Source organism: Lithobates pipiens, unplaced genomic scaffold (assembly GCF_037356315.1).
Source record: "Lithobates pipiens isolate NorthernLeopardFrog02 unplaced genomic scaffold, aLitPip1_a1.2 Scaffold_3, whole genome shotgun sequence".
Taxonomy (NCBI): domain Eukaryota; kingdom Metazoa; phylum Chordata; class Amphibia; order Anura; family Ranidae; genus Lithobates; species Lithobates pipiens.
Genome location: NW_027507790.1, coordinates 189414926 through 189432679, shown reverse-complemented (window position 1 = coordinate 189432679; position 17754 = coordinate 189414926). Strand labels below are relative to the sequence as shown.

The window sequence follows — 17754 nt, the reverse complement described above, 5'->3', positions numbered from 1 at the left end:
ACGAATTTTCGGTCCGTTCGAAGGTTCTGGTGCGAACTGAACCGGGGGGGGGGGGGGGGTGTTCGGCTCATCCCTACCAATAACACAGTCTAAAGGATAAGGGTGCAGGATACTCCAAGAATGTCACCAAAAAATAAATAAACAGAAGGACAGACTTCCAATTGCATATCCTGTAGCAGCAGTACTCACCCAGGGTAGGGGGACAGCCAACTAATCTGAAACTTTGTACGGGCAGTCATAGTCCATGTAGCATTTAATCCCTCAAAGCACAAGCACACCTGGGATCCCAGATTAAGATCCTACTCACAATATCCAAGGACAGCTGTCTGCCACCCAGCCTCCATGGAACACTCTTCAGTGAGGGAGAAAAAATCCTCCTCCAGACCAACCTCCATAGGCAATACCCTCCAGCAAATATCTTTTAGACAACTTTCTTTCAGGCCCTCAACCAAGCACATACTGAGGCCCAACAGAAACATTTTTCAGTAACCTGCTTGCCTCTGGAAGCTTCTTGCAGAGGCAAGCAGGACAGACAGGAGCAATCCTCCCCCAAGATTAGGTAAACCTGGCCAAACATAAATAATAGATTGCTGCTCCAAAACTAAATTTAGCCTTAAATTTAGTCCTAGATTAGGACAGGGCGCTACATCATGATCACAAGGTCTGTATTCCTTGTTAGCAGACAGATTCCCCACTGGAATGGTTTTTCTTACTGACTAGCCATGCAGCCCACACTCAATAAATGGCCATTTCCCCCCTTGAAATATGTTTATCTAAAATAGATAATCACAAATGCTCCTTGAGAGAAAATACTGACCTAAATATGGCCACTCCCTAGTAATACTAGAAGAAATCTAAGCTTAACTAAACAACTTGGTTACTTCATGGTCAAATAAGCAATGCTTCCTTCTTTGTCCCAAAAGAGTGCAATCCACTTGTAGCACTGTTGGCTATTACTGTATCAAGATATAATTTATCTTATTCACCTTTCATTTTATATTGTCATCTATCAAAAACTGAATCAAAATGTAATATTGTAATTTTGACCTAACCCATATAGTCTACAGTATTTTGTTTACAAGGTATCAATGCCATTTTTTTTAAAAATGGTTATCACAGGGCAAACATTTAATGTGTAAACCCCCTACCACTCCTAGGTCTCATTCACTCGAGCAACTGCGCTGCCCAGTACAAGAGCAAAGATATGTGCCTAATGTCCTATTGCTTCAGTTCAAACCAACGCACCGAGATTCTTCTTAACAATGTATAGCACAGATATATAGTAAACACACCAGCACACATGTGCTATTCTCACAATTGCGCTTGTACTACGGTTCGAATAGGCCCTTACTCTACATATCATCTGAAATCATATTTGTTTCAAAATATAACATTGTGGCATGTGGAGGTCTGGGGCAGTGCTGTATCATCCATGAGCTGATTTCTTAGCTCACTTTACTTTTTATAGTAAAAGACTCACATGGTACGTGTGCACCACTACACAGAAATCCTTCCAATCCTCCCAACATTACTGGCCACATTAAGTTTTTCTGCCTTGACATTTACCCTTTGTCCTATCCTATCTACCCTCTTCTATGTCCTCAGTTGTTGACCAGACCATGGCTGCTTCCTCCACTGTACACACGATGCAGTGTACAAAAGTCACTGTATGAAGGCTGGGTGCATCTTTCTAGCCACGTTGGGTGGGAAACTGTGTTATGGTACTCAATAGTACTGATTATAAAATCTAGTAATGCATACTGACCCAGCTGCATGGACATCTACTATTTCCGAGGACTGGGACAAAATTAAAGTATATTTAAAGTCAGTAGATTTGGATAGAGTGAGGTAACCCTAGAGTGGGGTAGGGTTAGAGCCTCTATTTGACCATTGATACCAGCAGAGGATTTAGTCGGGATAGCAACTTTGCCCCCACTATTCCTTTCATTGACATTGATATGCCTGTACTGATATATATCTATACTGGCATGGCCTTACCCTCTCAGACACTGAAGCCGCTTATACACTAGTATATTTTTGAACAAATTTTTGTACAAATATTCCTAGAAACATGTGTATGAAAATTCTTTGTAAACTTGATGACTGGATGAATATCGTTAAAAAGTACTTCAAAATTTTGTACGCGTTTAATATTTGATGAATGAAAACATTTTTTCCTGATCGAAAACTACATGCACTGTTAGAAACTCATTTTCAATTCTGCACCTTTGAATTTTTCATCAAAGAGGTTGAAAACAAACATCAATTTGACTCCACTAAGAAAATTGAATGAATGTTCTTAAAACAAAAACAAAAATTACATTTGAAAAAAATTCTACTAGTGTATAGCCAGCTTAACTGCCTACAAGTGAAGGGGCAGGCAAGTGCTCATCAAATTTCACCATCTCCCTGGTTTGCCACGGGGGCATAGGATTGGTAGCTGTGCCCCCTGGACATCCACTGGGCCCTAGGCTAAAGCCTACTTTACCATGTTGATGATCCCATTCTGGGACTGGAAGTAAAGGAAAATCAAACATTTTGAGTTGTCACTGAACAGGAATAAGGATGAAATTTACCACGTTTTCTGGTAACTACTATCTACAGGGTATTTCTCTCATTCCTCTTCTAGGAAGTGAAGGGGAAAATTATAAAAACAACTGTGACAGGGGTTTATCAATTTCCTACTTTATCCAACAACAACAAAAAAAGATTTGATTGGACTTTAGATTTACTATAAAGAGCATAGCTTGAGACCATAAATTAATATTTATAGTCACTAATAAAGTAAATAATAGATGGCCCTGTTTAATAAAGTGCAGTAAACCTATTAGAAGTCACTCTTCCAAAGTTTAACCAGTACCGGATTCATTCTGCTTGTTTGAGAATAAAAATTCTTAATTGATTGACACTATGGGGGTTATTTATGAAAGGCAAATCCACTTTGCACTGCAAGCGCACTTGGAAGGGCAGTGGCTCTAAATCTAAGGGGTAGATCTGAAATAAGTGGAAGCTCTGCTGATTTTATCATCCAATCATGTGCAAGATAAAATGCTGTATTTTTTTTCCTTGCATGTCCCCCTCGGATCTACAGCGACTTTACTTCCAAGTGCACTTGCAGTGCAAAGTGGATTTGTCTTTCGTAAATAACCTCCTAAGGCAAATCCAATTTGCACTACAAGTGCACTTGGAAGTGTAGTCTCTGTAGATCTGAGGGGGACTTGCAATGAAAATAAAAAACAGCATTTTAGCTTGTAAATGATTGGATAAAAAAATCAGCAGAGTTTCCCCTCGTTTCAGATCTTCCTCTCAGATCTAACGCGACTTCACTTCCAGTTACACTTGTAGTGCAAAGTGGATTTACCTTTAGTAAATCAACCCCATGTTTGTCCCAAATCTTACAGTATAGTGAGTATGCGTATTGTCTTATCATCTATCCATTCACCTTCATTATAACTTCATATACAGAGACTTCAGTCTCCATTTCCTGGATTTGCAAGGATTTTTATATCTGGCAGGAACCTAATACAGGTAATTATATGAAGACCAGGAGACTTTTATTAAAGTACAGCATGCGTGAGATAAGTGTGAGTGACACCGGATTCAAAAGAAGATGACTCTTTTGGGACTTAGAAATGGGGAGAAAAAAGTAGAATTCATTTGCAGTTAGTTGAAATGTCTCCAGGTCTTTCTCTATTTGGTGAATCTGTGCCATTTGTTTTACAGCTATACTTACTTTGTTCTCATTTTTATGAATGGTGGCTTTTCTCTTTCTGAAATCCCATAGCTGCCTCATCTGGGAATCTGGCCATAGTCCCACTGACCGGCTCTCACCCTCTGTCTCCTCTTGTCTTCTCAGCATTTCTTCACAGGCTGACGTAATTCTATTCGCATATACATAGCCAATTGCATGAGGGTTGAGCTACTGTATTTGACCTGGAGAAACCATACAGATTCTCTGTAGCAATCAGATGCCATTAGACTGCTAGAGGCGTTTTTTTTATTTTTTATTGTGGATTGGGGTTACCCTATGGGTTCAATTGTTGGGAAGACATGAAAAGTGCTCTCTCTCATTTTATCATTCATTATGCAACCACAAAAAAACTCTTAGAACACCCAAGCGGCTGTTATTCGTTTGGCAGTGAGCTGAATGACAAAGAGTCTTTCATGCAACCAGCAGTGAACAAGATGAATCCAAGACTGTGGGACTGAATGTTTAACTACATCTCTATCTTGTCTCAGAGTATTTTAGCAAGCGGTGGGATTCTTCGTATGTGGTTGACTTATAAACATTGTCAAATTTCGTAGGACTTTTTTTCCCCCCTAAAACATTGTATGGTATTCTTGTAAACATTTTCAGTTATGGTAAATACAGTATCTCGCAAAAGTGAGTGCACTCCTCACATTTTTGTAAATAGTTTATTATATCTTTTCATGTGACAACACTGAAGAAATTAAACTTTGCTACAATGTAAAGTACTGAATGTAAAGCTTGTAAAACAGTGTAAATTTACTGTCCCCTCAAAATAACTCAACACAGCCATTAATGTTTAAACCGCTGGCAACAAAAGTGAGTACACCCCTAAGTGAAAATGTTTAAATTGGGCCCAATTAGCCATTTTCCCTCCCCGGTGTCATGTGACTCATTAGTGTTACAAGGTCTCAGGTGTGAATGAGGAGCAGGTGTGTTAAATTTGGTGTTATCTCTCTCACTCTCTCATACTGTTCACTGGAAGTTCAACATGGAAACTCATGGCAAAGAACTCTCTGAGGATCTGAAAAAAAGAATTGTTGTCTACATAAAGATGGCCTAGTCTATAAGAAGATTGCCAAGGCCCTGAAATTGAGCTGTAGCATGGTGGCCGAGACTATACAGCTGTTTAACAGGACAGGTTCCACCCAGAACATGGTCAATCAAAGAAGTTTAGTGCACATGCTCAGCGTCATATGCAGAGGTTGTCTTTGGGAAATAGACTTATGGGTGTTGCCAGCATTGCTGCAGAGGTTGAATATGTGGGGGGTCAGCCTGTCAGTGCTCAGACAATATGCAGCACACTGCATCAAATTGGTCTGCATGACTGTCTTCCCAGAATGGAGCCTCTTCTAAAGATGATGCACAAGAAAGCCCACAAACATTATGCTGAAGAAAAGCAGACTAAGGACATGATTACTCGAACCATGTCCTGTGGTCTGATGGCAGCAACCAGGTGAGGAGTACAAAAACAAGTGTGTCTTGCCTACAGTCAAGCATGGTGGTGGGAGTATCATGGTCTGGGGCTGCATGAGTGCTGCTGGCACTGGGGAGCTACAGTTCATTGAGGGCACCATGAATGCCAACATGTACTGTGACATACTGAAGCAGAGCATAATCCCTTCCCTTTGGAGACTGGGCCGCAGGGCAGTATTCGAACATAACGACCCCAAACACACCTCCAAGACAACCACTGCCTTGCTAAAGAAGCTGAGGGTTAAGGTGATGGACTGGCCAAGCTTGTCTCTAGACCTAAACCCTACTAAGCATCTGTGAGTCATCCTCAAAGGGAAGGTGGAGGAGCTCAAGGTCTCTAACATCCACCTGCTCCGTGATGCCGTCATGGAGGAGTGGAAGAGGACTCCAGTGGCAACCTATGAAGCTCTGGTGAACTCCATGCCCAAGAGGGTTAAGGCAGTGCTGGAAAATAATGGTGGCCACACAAAATATTGACACTTTGGGCCCAATTTGAACATTTTCACTTAAGGGTATACTCCCTTTTGTTGCCAGTGTTTTATACATTAATGGTTGTGTGTTGAGTTATTTTGAGGAGACAGCAAATTTACACTGTTATACAAGCTGTACACTCACTACTTTACATTGTAGCAAAGTGTCATTTCTTCAGTGTTGTCACATGAAAAGATATCATAAAATATTTACAAAAACGTGAGGGGTGTATTCACTTTTGTGAGATGGTGTATGTCTAGAAAGGTGAAAATGTATCTCGGCCTCAACATCAACAAACTAACCAGCTGTTAGTTTATGCTGACCGCATGGACATACTCCTCTGGTCCAATGACTTGTCTTGTGTATGGTAATGCGCTTATATGGATTTTTTGGGTCTATATAGCTTTCCAATAACTAAAACTCCAGCACTGGAAAACAATTCTACTATATATGTACATTGCAAGAATTGTAGTAAACGTTATTACAGATTCCTTCTGGAATCTGTTTCGGGTATAATACTAATACACTTTTTCATGAACTGCCAAAAAAAATCTCAGACTGAAATCTCACTCTGAGCTTGTCAGTCAGTGTCACAAACCACATGTATCTATTTCCTTCAGTGATGACTCAGCTGTCTGGCACGGGCAGGGGGAGGAGACACATCCAGGGAATTTTGCTGAGCGATCGTTTCTAAATAGGAGATTAACACTTTTTAAAGTTGCAATTTGGCTGGTGGAAATTTATCACTGAGCTGATCAGAACCGTTCTAATAAATACGTATATTTTGTGATTTATTCATATTCCAGTTTTGTTTCTAAACCTGTTTTTTGTCAGAAATATGGAATCACACTTTTGATTTAATTACTACATTTAAATAAAAGCGACAGACATCAAAATATAATATGTTTTTACTGACCATCTGTAATGTGATCACATGCAGGGCTAGGCAAGGGACAGTTTGTGTGTCTTATGTTTTAGTGATGTTGACTAAGTTTTTAAACTTGATTAAAAAGTGTTAGATGGAGTTTGGCTTTAATTTATTATAGCCAAGTCCATCTAAACCTGCTAATGCATCTAGGACTACCCTCTACCCATATTGATTATGTTGCTGTCCAATGGTGTCTCTGTTGCTCTTTTAGTGGAGAAGAGACCCCTTAAGCCTTAAGGCATAAAGCTGGTTACTGGTCAGATAACCAGATTAAAATAAAAGGAAAAAATCCAAAAAAAAGCTCTTTCGTTCATTTTTATTATTCACAGCAAAACCCCATTCATGTCTCCTGGCTCTATTTTGCTGAGAAGTTATTTAACCCCCCCCCCTCTTTTTTCCCCAGCATTTTGGGCCATCTTGAGTAAGGGCAAATGATTCATGTAGCATTTACTTCCTGAAATCCATATACCCAAAAGTGGAACTTCCGCTCATTTGTTTCCTCCCCCCTCCGGTGCCACAATTGGCACCTTTGTTGGCAAGGGGGGGGGGGGGGGACAGGATACCTGTCTTCAACAAGTATCCTGTTCCCACTTTCGGGAGCCACTGCCACGCATGTTGACTTCACCATGAGGCTCCCTCCTCTTCCCCCTGTCGCGGGGCCAGTAGGGGAGAGGAGCGGAGCCTCACGCATGCGAAGTGGGGTTCCTGACATGAAGCCATAAGGCTACACTGCCGGTTCCCTTACATGCTGGACTCCAGGACAGGTAAGTGTCCTATTATTAAAAGCCAAAAGCTACAGTATGTGTAGCTGCTGGTTTTTAATTTTTTCAGCAGTGGGGTGACCTATACTTTAACTCAGGCATGCAGGCAGGAGGGTGTGCGTGGCTGAGAAACCCCCTCTTACTCTCTTGAAAACTCCTGGGTTGTATGAGGTCATGGTCATTTACCTAGGCCTTAAAACCAGGAAATAAGTGAGGAAATGTAAAAGGTGAATATGATATAATTTCCTAACTATTTACTAATACTAGCAGCATAAGGATTAAAAATACTCAATGTTGATAAAGAGAGTGAAGTTCTTCTTTATTACCGCTTTAATAAGAGATAAATAAGAGAGAAATGTCTAATGAATGCTTCTGCCAAACATTGGAACTTTGGAGTCTGCAACAGCTGTATAGCAATAGCACTAGTGTCTAACATAACCTGATTGGTAAATCCTCTACAAAAGAAAAGAAACATTCTAGGGCAGGTCAATTGTACACTCAACACAACAGGGGTCTCCAAACTTCCTAAACGAAGGGCCATTTCACTGTCCTTCAGATTTTAGGAGGGCCAGACTATGACCAGTAGGAGTAAAAAAAACACATCCGGCTTGGTAGTCAGTGGAAGTAAATAAATTACCTAGAACCTGTGGTCAGAAGGAGGAGGAATAGTGCCCCATCATTGGAGTCAGTGGGAGGAATAATGCCCCATCATTGGTTTTAGTGGGGGGAATAGTGTCCCATCATTGGTGTCAGTGGGAAAAATAATGGCACATCATAGGTGTCAGTGGGAGGAATAATGCCCCATCATTGGTATCAGTGGGAGGAATAGTGCCCCATCATTGGTGTAAGAGGGAGGGATTGTGCCCCATCTTTGGTTTCAGTGGAAAAAATAGGTCTCCATCATTGCGTTCAGTGGAAGTGCCCCATTCCTGGTGTCAGTGGGAGAAATAATGCCCCATCATTGTGTCAGTGGAAAGAATAGTGCCCCATCATTGGTGTTGGTGGGATATATATTGCCCCACTGTTGGTGTCAGTGGGAGGAATTGGGCCCAAATGTTAGTGTTAGTGGGAGGAATTCTGCCCCACCATTGGTGTCAGTAGGAGGAATAATGTCTTGTATCAATAAGATATGGGCTAGAAAAAGGCAACAAAGGGCCACATCCGACCGCAGTTTGGAGGGCCATGGTCTACATTAGCAGATGTGTGAAAGTTCACTCAAATCCTGATGAACCCTCCATTTTTATGGTAGCAAAAAGCTGATCAATTTAAGTCAATTTTTCATCTCCAAAACCCTAATTAATTAAAGAAGTCCAATTCTATTTAGGAATACGTTTCATTACTGGCAATCAGATTACTTTATGATTAATTTTAGAGTAGTTTAGAAATACTATATTTTTTTTGTTTTGTTTTTTGGGGAACAGCACAAAGCTGGCTTGCTAATTGTTTGCCATGTTTTCTTGGTTGAGTACGATACATCATTCACCACACTGATAAAACCCATCTACTCTTTTTGCCTGACCACTTGTCTGATCATGTAGCATTTCCTAAATCATCTAGATTTTCCATCTTCAGGTTACAGAGGATTTTACCATATCTATATCATAGTAAATGTTATAGTCATCTTCTACGCTCTGAATATTAATTTGCTAATGTCGCTCAAAGGGCTGGGCATGGACTGCCGAGCACGCTCTTTTTTAAAGCCAGTTAGAGTCTCAGGCTCTAATCATGTGCTTAAAAAAAAATTATTTGAAATCTTTGCATCCGGTGCCCTGTAAGGAAATTAGGGGCCGGGCGCATGGATTAGGGGGGTGGCGCTCCTAATGAGTGGGCCGCCACTGTGGGATCACCATCTCTAGAGTGATCTAAGGAATTCCATCTGAATATACAACATTAAATATTTGGGGCATTATAAAGGTTTATGGTTGGTGAGTGTGCATGTTTTACTCACACTGTGGTGGCGCACGCATACAGGATAAGGAGTCACTAAGCACGTTAAGACATGGTGGTTTGAGTTTTTTTTTTTGAAAGGACGTTTTCATATATTTTTTGATGTTTTTGTTTTTTGATTATGGTTTTTCACTTTATTTGGACTTATTTAATTTGAGTCATAGTAGCGCCGCGCCTTTTTTCAGTTTTTGTTTATCTGTATACTAATCAACCATTTTCATGTATATATTGTAGCATTTGTCTGCTACACCCGCGACTATAAAAATGAACGGTTTGGTTTAGCCTTATTATTGTATAAATGTGTCCTTGTAAGTTAAAGGTTGGCATGTTTGGGGGCTGTGATGCAAGTGCTGCATTACTGTATGCTACAGCCACTGATTGATTTCAGCTGATCGTTTAGCAGATGCCATGACATCATTGTAGGTTGGAGGTTTTGGTTGTACCAGCATGTAAATTGCTGATGAAGCAGAACAGCGTGTTACAGCACCTGACCCTGCTTGTAATGCCTGTGTGCTTAGTTGGCATAACACTTGGCCAGCGCTGTTATTCTTTCTAAATGGGAGTTTTGTATAAACAGAACTCTGACTGATTGTAACAGTTCCAATTAGAGAGTGTCAACACTGCGGGGTCAGTTTGAAAAATGACGAAGAGGAGGAAAGGTGTAAAGAGACACATCCGCATGAGGCTGTCAAAGCAATCGGTTTGTTTGAAAACAAGTGAGTGCGGTTTGGCACCACATGAAATGTTGGGACTTCATAAAGCACAAAATAGCCCATCCTTAACGCAGAACTTATTCATTGGTGTTGTTGATGTAATCTTGGTCTCTTCGATGGTCAGAGTTGTATATTGCTTATAGTTCTGTTAGAACTGTCTGCTTGTGTAACAGTATAGATGGCATCAGATGTATGAATCTGAGCTTACGTAAATTTGGATGCCCCGTCTAAACATCACACACTGGAATCTCATCAAGAAGGGCTGTTTATTGCTGCCCCAGGTAGAAAAGCAATGCAACTTAAAACTGCATACATATGTTGGTAATCAGATGTGATTGGCCCTCTCCTAGGTACACGATATTGTCAAAAGTATTGTGAAACCTGCCTTTATGAAATTTAATGACATCCTAGTCTTAGTCCTTAGGGTTCAATATTTTAGTTGGCCCACCCTTTGCAGCTATAAACAGCTTCAAATATTCTGGGATGGCTGTCCACAAGGTTTATGCTTGTGTCTATGGGAATGTTTGACCATTCTTCCATAAATGCATTTGTGAGGTCAGATGTTGGACGAGAAGGCCTGGCTTGCAGTTTCTGCTCTAATTCATCCCACAGGTGTTCTATCGGGTTGAGGTCAGGACTCTGAGCAGGCCAGTCAAATTCCTCCACCCTAAATTAGCTCATCACATTGCTTTGTGAACTGGTGAGTTGGAAAGGGAAGGGGTCATCCCCAAACTGTTCCCACAAGTTGGGAGCATGAAATTGTCCAAAATATCTTAGTATGCTGACGCCTTAAGAGTTCCCTTCACTGGAACTAAGGGGCTAAGCCCAACCCCTGAAAAACAACCCCACACCATACTCTCCACTCCACCAAATGATTTGGACCAGTGCACAAAGCAAGGTCCATAAAGACATGGATGAGAAAGTTTGAGGTGGAGGAACATAACTGGCCTGCAGAGAGTCCTGACCTCAACCCAATCAAACAACCTTGGGATGAATTAAAGTGGAGACTGAGAGCCAGGCCTTCTTGTCCAACATCAGCGCCTGACCTTACAAATGCACTTCTGGAAGACTGGTAAAACATTCCCATAGGACAGAACAGTTGAAGCTGTTATAGCTGCAAGGGGTGGGTCAACGCAATACTGAACCCTACAGACTAAGACTGGGATGCCATTAAAGTTTGTGTGCGTGTAAAGGCAGGTGTCCCAACTTTTTACAATATAGTGTATCTTGATAATCAGATCTGATTAGCACTCTTCTAAGTATGTTCTTCGCTGTAGTCCTAAAATGTTTTTGCCCCATTCACTGGAAGTGACATAGGATTTTACCGCAACTATTTAGAACAGTCCTACAAAATTAAAGGCCTCCACCATAACTGCCTTCACTAAGCAAGCCCTGTCCGGGGTTGTGGTACATTGTCTAATGCCGCGTACACACGAGCGGACTGTATGGCATACTTAGTTCGTCATACAATCCGACGGACAGTCCGTCGTACTTTCCACTGAACGGACTTGACCACACACGGATGCACAAACAGTCCGTCGAAAGCTTGCGCGATGACGTGTACAGCACGTACGACGGGACTAGAAATAGGAAGTCCAAGACACAGCAAAGCACCCTTCCGCCGTGTAAAACCTTTCTGGGCATGCGCCATTCTTAGTCCGTCGAACTAGCATACTGACGACCGTACTGTCCGCTGAAACCAAAGTACGACGGACAGAATTTCGAAAAAACCGAAATACTTAGTACGCCGGACTGCACGCTGAAAAAGTCCGCTGAAGCCCACACACGAGCGGATTGTCCGCTGAAATGTGTTTCGACGGACTAAGTACGCCATACAGTCTGCTCGTGTGTACGCGGCACTATTCACACTGGGAAGTCTGTGCTTCGCCACTTCTCCAAGTGAACCCAATATGCACTTCTCATCACAATCTCTTTTAACTAGTTTCTAATTTGGTACTTTACATACAAAGCTAGGATAGTTACTTTTTTCCAGAGTACATTACACTACTAAAACCATTTCCCGGTTGAGATGCCTTCATTTTAAAGCCAGAAGCTAGGAAGAATGGACTGAAGGGATACACAGAAACCAATCAGCTTCCAGGTTTTATTGCCAAAGCTTAATTGAACAAGTTGAAGCTAGAAGCTGATTGGCCACCATGCACAGCTGCACCAGATTCTGAGTGCTCCAGTTTTAGCAACTTTCACCCTCTGGGTTTCTAACCCTACTTGTCCAATTGACAATCATGGAGTTAAGGTGTGCTGCACATTATCTCCCAATGGCAAACATTATCACCTGTGGGACATTGCAGCACTGACCCCAATGCTTTAGGAGCAGTGTCTATTTTTTGTAGGCCCAGTGCTTAAAGTTCTGTGGGCTACTATTAGTATGGCAGGTGGCTACTGTTTGTCCTGGGGATACTAGTCTACATACCTCATTAGTAGAGGAAGGAGGGTATCTTTGTAGAGATAAAAATAAAGTAAAATGTAACCCTCCCAGGCCAAAAAAAAAAAACAGGATCAGGACCACGGAGAGCACAAAATACCAATTCTTATCATTCAAGACAGTCTTTAAAATTATTCGTAAATTTGCAAATATGTACATGAGAATGTTGAATCACATGAAAAGCATAGAAGTTGCCATTGCTGACTTGTTTCCCAGGGTACAGGCCTCACTACTTAGGGAGTCATAGACTTGGAACAAGTAGGATTTTCAGGCTGTATGTTTGGCCCCTAAGCCAGCAAGATAAGTAGCAAAATCAAAATCAGGATGACAGTCCTAGAGCATGTCCACAAACATGTCAGCAACTGAAACTTGTTTATTACAGGGTGACATTAACATATAGTCCTATGCAAAATCAAATCTTTTTACACTGGTTAGACATTTGACTATGGATCTTCTCTAGTGATCAACGTTTTTGTGATGCCATTTTGTTTCTGTCAGAAAAATATGAACTTGTGTATATCCCTTCTTGTGGTTGTCTGGCTGTCAGGCAGTGCAGCTAGCATTGTTTCTGAACAACTGCAGTGAGAAGGGTAGGGGTAGGGAAGGCCAACCAGAACATTTTTGCTTTTCATTGAAAGTCTGTAGGCAGAGTTGTGTCCATAGATAGAAATGTAAGTCTTATTCACTCTCCGTCTCCCATTCTATCTCTATCTCTCTCTCTCTCTCTCTCTCTCTCTCTCTCTCTCTCTCTCTCTCTCTCTCTCACCCATTCTCTCTCTCTCTCTCTCTTTATGTATACACTGTATTACCTTAAGTATTGGGACACCTGCCTTCACACACGCATGAACTTTAATGGCATCCCTAGTCTGTGGGTTTCAATATTGAGTTGGCTTACCCTTTGCAGCTATAACATCTTCAACTCTTCTGGGAAGGCTGTCCACAAGGTTTAGGAGTGTTTGACCATTCTTCCAGAAGTGCATATGTGAGGTTAGGGCACTGATGTTGGATGAGAAGGCCTGGCTCTCAGTCTCTGCTCTAATTTATTCCAAAGGTGAACTATCAGGTTACGTTCAGGACTCTGTGCTGGCCAGTCAAGGTCCTCACTCATCCATGTCTTTATGGACCTTTCTGTGTGCACTGGTCCAAATCATTTGGTGGAGGGGGGATTATGGTGTAGGGTTGTGAAGGAAATTCTTAGGGTGTCAGCATACTGAGCCCTTGTACACACGGTCGGACATTCCGACCACAAAATCCGTCTGATTTTTTCAGACGGATTTTGTCCAAAACTGGTGTTGCATACACACGGTCGGACAAAGTTGTCGGAAAATCCGATCGTTCAGAACGTGATGACATTCGTTTGTTACAACGGGACTACTTCAGGCTAGTAGCCAATAGCTTTGGTCTAGGAATTTGATCTGAGCATGCGTGGCACTTTGTCCGATCAGAATTCTCTACAAACGATTGGACAAAGTCCGATCGGATCATGTTGTCGGAAAATTTTATATCCAGCTCTCAAACTTTTTTGGTCAGACATTCCGACGGAAAAAGTCCGATGGAGTCCACACACGGTCAGATTATCCGACAACACAGTCCGATTGGACATTTTCCGTCGGAAACCGACCGTGTGTACAGGGGCTAAGACATTTTGGACAATTTCATGTTCCAAACTTTATGGGAACAGTTTGGGGATGGCTCCTTCATGTTCCAACATGACTGCGTAGCATTGCACAATACAAGGTCCATAAAGACATGGGTAAGTGAGTTTGGGGTGGAGGATCCTGACTGGCCTGCACAGAGTCCTGACCTCAACCCGATAGAACACCTGTGGGATGAATTAGAGTGGAGACTGCGAGCCAGCCCTTCTTGTCCACATCAGTGCCTGACCTCACAAATGCACTTCTGGAAACATGGTAAACACACTCCTAAACCTTGTGGACAGCCTTCCCAGAAGAGTTGAAGCTGTTATAGCTGCAAAGGGTGAGCCAACTCAATATTAAAGTTAATGTACGTGTAAAGGCAGGGGTCCTAATACTTTGGTAATATAGTGTGTGTGTGTGTGTATATATATATATATATATATATATATATATATATATATATATATATATATCTATATATATATTGTATGAGATCTTTTTTACCTGTCAGTACATTTTTTCAATTTGGCAAACTGTTTTTACTTGCATAACTTTATAGATTCCGCTAAGGCTGATCTTGATGTATCTCTGAATTTCTTTTCAGTGGTGTTATCAGGGAGAATGTGTCAATTTTGGGACCTGGCCAAAAAGCATTGATGGAGACTGGGGGCCGTGGTCCGTTTGGGGAGAGTGCACCAGGACCTGCGGTGGAGGAGTCTCCTCATCTATAAGACACTGTGACAGTCCAGCGTAAGTAGCTAAAGTAAGCCTGAGCCAACCTAAGGAACCATTTGGATCATGTTAAGTTTTAAAGTATTCTTTTTATGTAGATGTCATCATTTGTGCCTGGCTTGTCTATGAATGCCTAAACAGGCCATTGAGATATTATTATTATATTATATTAATGTAGTACTCCAATTAAAGATCATTTTGCCATAATTAAGAATAAATGCGTCTGCATGTTGTTTGAATGTACACTGACGTGTATGCATTGCTGGGGTACACATAGGCATTTCTTCGTTTGGACGTCATGAAAATGTTTGTATCTTGCTGTCTATTCAGAGATAAATTATTATAATCTGCAGTTCTAGTCCAGGATACTTTCAGTGCCAAGTCATCTGTACATAATAACTCTCTGTATTTAGAGTCACATCAATGAACGTTTCTCCAGCATGTCTTTGAATTTTTTTCTGATGGTTAGACTAACTCACAAGTAATATGCAATAATAAGAAAGGAGTATTAACTAACGGCACACTGAGGATACCTATATTACATCATTGCAGCTTGCTTTAGCTCCTTAAATTATATCTTTAGCTATATATTTGGTTTCAATTTCCTGCAATAATTCAAGCATGTGACACTGGTTCAGACAGGCATGAGGAGCACTGGATCAACTGTAATAGCAAATATGCATTGAGCTTTATTATTATTATTGTTATTATTATTACCGGTATTTTTATTATGCAGGATTTAAATAGTGCCAACATTTTGCGCAGCGCTTTACCACATGAGAGCAGACAGTACAATTCAATATAGGAGGAATCAGAGAGCCATTCTTTAAAGCGCTAAATGCATGGATGAAATACATATGTGATAGCTGTTTTACAAGCTAATGGATTTGTATTTATGTCCATCCTGTCCTAGGATTTACAAAACCCTACCAGACAGCACAGCCAGCCTGAAGACCTGATTTTTTTCTCTACCACCATTAAAGTGGACCCGGGTCCCCAAACACTTTTTATGGAAATAACTTGCATATAAGTCTTTAAAATTAGCACTTGATTTTTGTGTCCTATAGACTTTAACGGTGTTTGCATGTTCGCACACATTTTTTGCCTGTTCATATGTTCTGCTGCGAACAAGGGGGGGGGGGGGGTGATTTGGCTGATCCCTATTCCAGAGTTACCATGGGCCTCTTGGCTGCTTCTCTGATTAATGCTCTCCTTGCCCAGCCTGTCAGTTTAGGTGGACGGACATGTCTTGGTAGGTCTGCAGTTGTGCCATACTCTTTCCATTTTCGGATGATGGATTGAACAGTGCTCCGTGAGATGTTCAAAGCTTTTGATATTTTTTTTATAACCTAACCCTGCTTTAAACTTCCCCACAACTTTATCCTTGACCTGTCTGGTGTGTTCCTTGGCCTACATGATGCTGTTTGTTCACTAAGGTTCTCTACCAAACCTCTGAGGGCTTCACAGAACAGCTGTATTTATACTGAGATTAAATTACACACAGAAAATTAGAAATAATTCAACACTCAGTTGGTATCTCTCCATCAGCGCTCATGGGAAGTGTGTTACTTTAAAATAACAAGAGCAGCTACTATAATAATAAAACACTAAAGCAGAAATATGTCACAGCAACAAATACCATAACATTAGCAGCGCTAAAATAATCCAAACGTTTTAGGATTTGTTAAAAGTTCACAAAAATTGTTAAATAAGTATGAAGTCCACTTTATATATAAAATGAAGCAGATGCAAATGTAGGATTGCCCATCACAGAAAAAATTTTGCAGACAGTAATTCAAAACAATCGCCTCCTCCATACTGCATGTGTCACAATACCCCTAGGAAATGCACTTACCAGATGATACTGGGTTATACGCTTATCTGTTAATAGATGATATCTGCTCACTGCATACACTCCGTTAGATGATCCTGGGTTATACACTTGGCTTGCAATGGGTGATGTCAGCTCTCTACATGTAATCCATCTAGAAGTATGCTCATCACAAGCAGAGAACAAAGATACACATAGCGTAATCTAATACTAAAAGGTATTTATTATAGGTTTCCTTAAGATTGCACACTTACAATCTGATTCAAAATAAAAGAGCATTTAACAACAATGTATCACAAGTCAATATTCCTGACTACCTCTCACTGCTCCAGAGGTGTTCCCGGGTAAGGCAAGCAGGAAAGCCGACGATGTAGGTTGCGGCATGGTCAGGCCCTGACTAGTTTCGTCATTGCGTTGTCGCTTTGTGTCGGTCTATCTGATAAAAGCCCCAAAAAAATACATTTACGTTTTGGTTGTAACATGAAAAAATGTGGAAAATGTCAATGGGTATGAATACTTTTTCAAGGCACTGTATGTGACTACACTGATGGATATGGTGCAGGGGCCTGCTTTTTAACTGATGGTGAAAACCTCCAAGTATATTATCTTTATGTATTGATAAAATGTCAGTTGACAGCAATTGATTTAAAGCAGTAATAAACCCAAAAGCAAACAAGTTTTTTTTGCAGCTTACCATTTCTTAAATGTGGTGGTTGCATTTGTTTGTTTTTTTTGTTTTGTTTTTTGGTTTTCTTTCCTTTATTTTTACCTGTGATCTGCCAATAAGTTTGTTGTTTTTTTTAACAGATTAAGCTGTTCTGCAGATATACTTTAGCAGTTGGGGCAAACCAATTACCGGTAACACTGACAAAGGTGCTTACAATGGTCAGGTTTTATTTATTTCTGTAAAACCTTTATCTCTAAAGGAACAAAATGGTTTGCCGTAACTTCTTAACCACTTCAGGTCTGCCCTATAGCAATTTTACTGCTAAAGGGCGGCACCTGTGTGTCAGATCAACTATATATACGTGATCCGACATGCACGCCAACGGTGGCTCCTCTGGCAC

The 17754-nt window shown here is 41.0% G+C and overlaps 1 protein-coding gene across 1 annotated transcript in view; it reads left to right on the top strand.

Annotated features, from left to right (window-relative positions):
• Positions 1-17754, top strand: part of ADAMTS6 (ADAM metallopeptidase with thrombospondin type 1 motif 6) — a 441127-nt gene that overhangs the window by 306073 nt on the left and 117300 nt on the right. The window contains exon 13 of the mRNA XM_077462633.1: positions 14729-14874. Coding sequence (XP_077318759.1) covers positions 14729-14874 — 146 coding nt within the window. The remainder of the gene's footprint in view (positions 1-14728; positions 14875-17754) is intronic.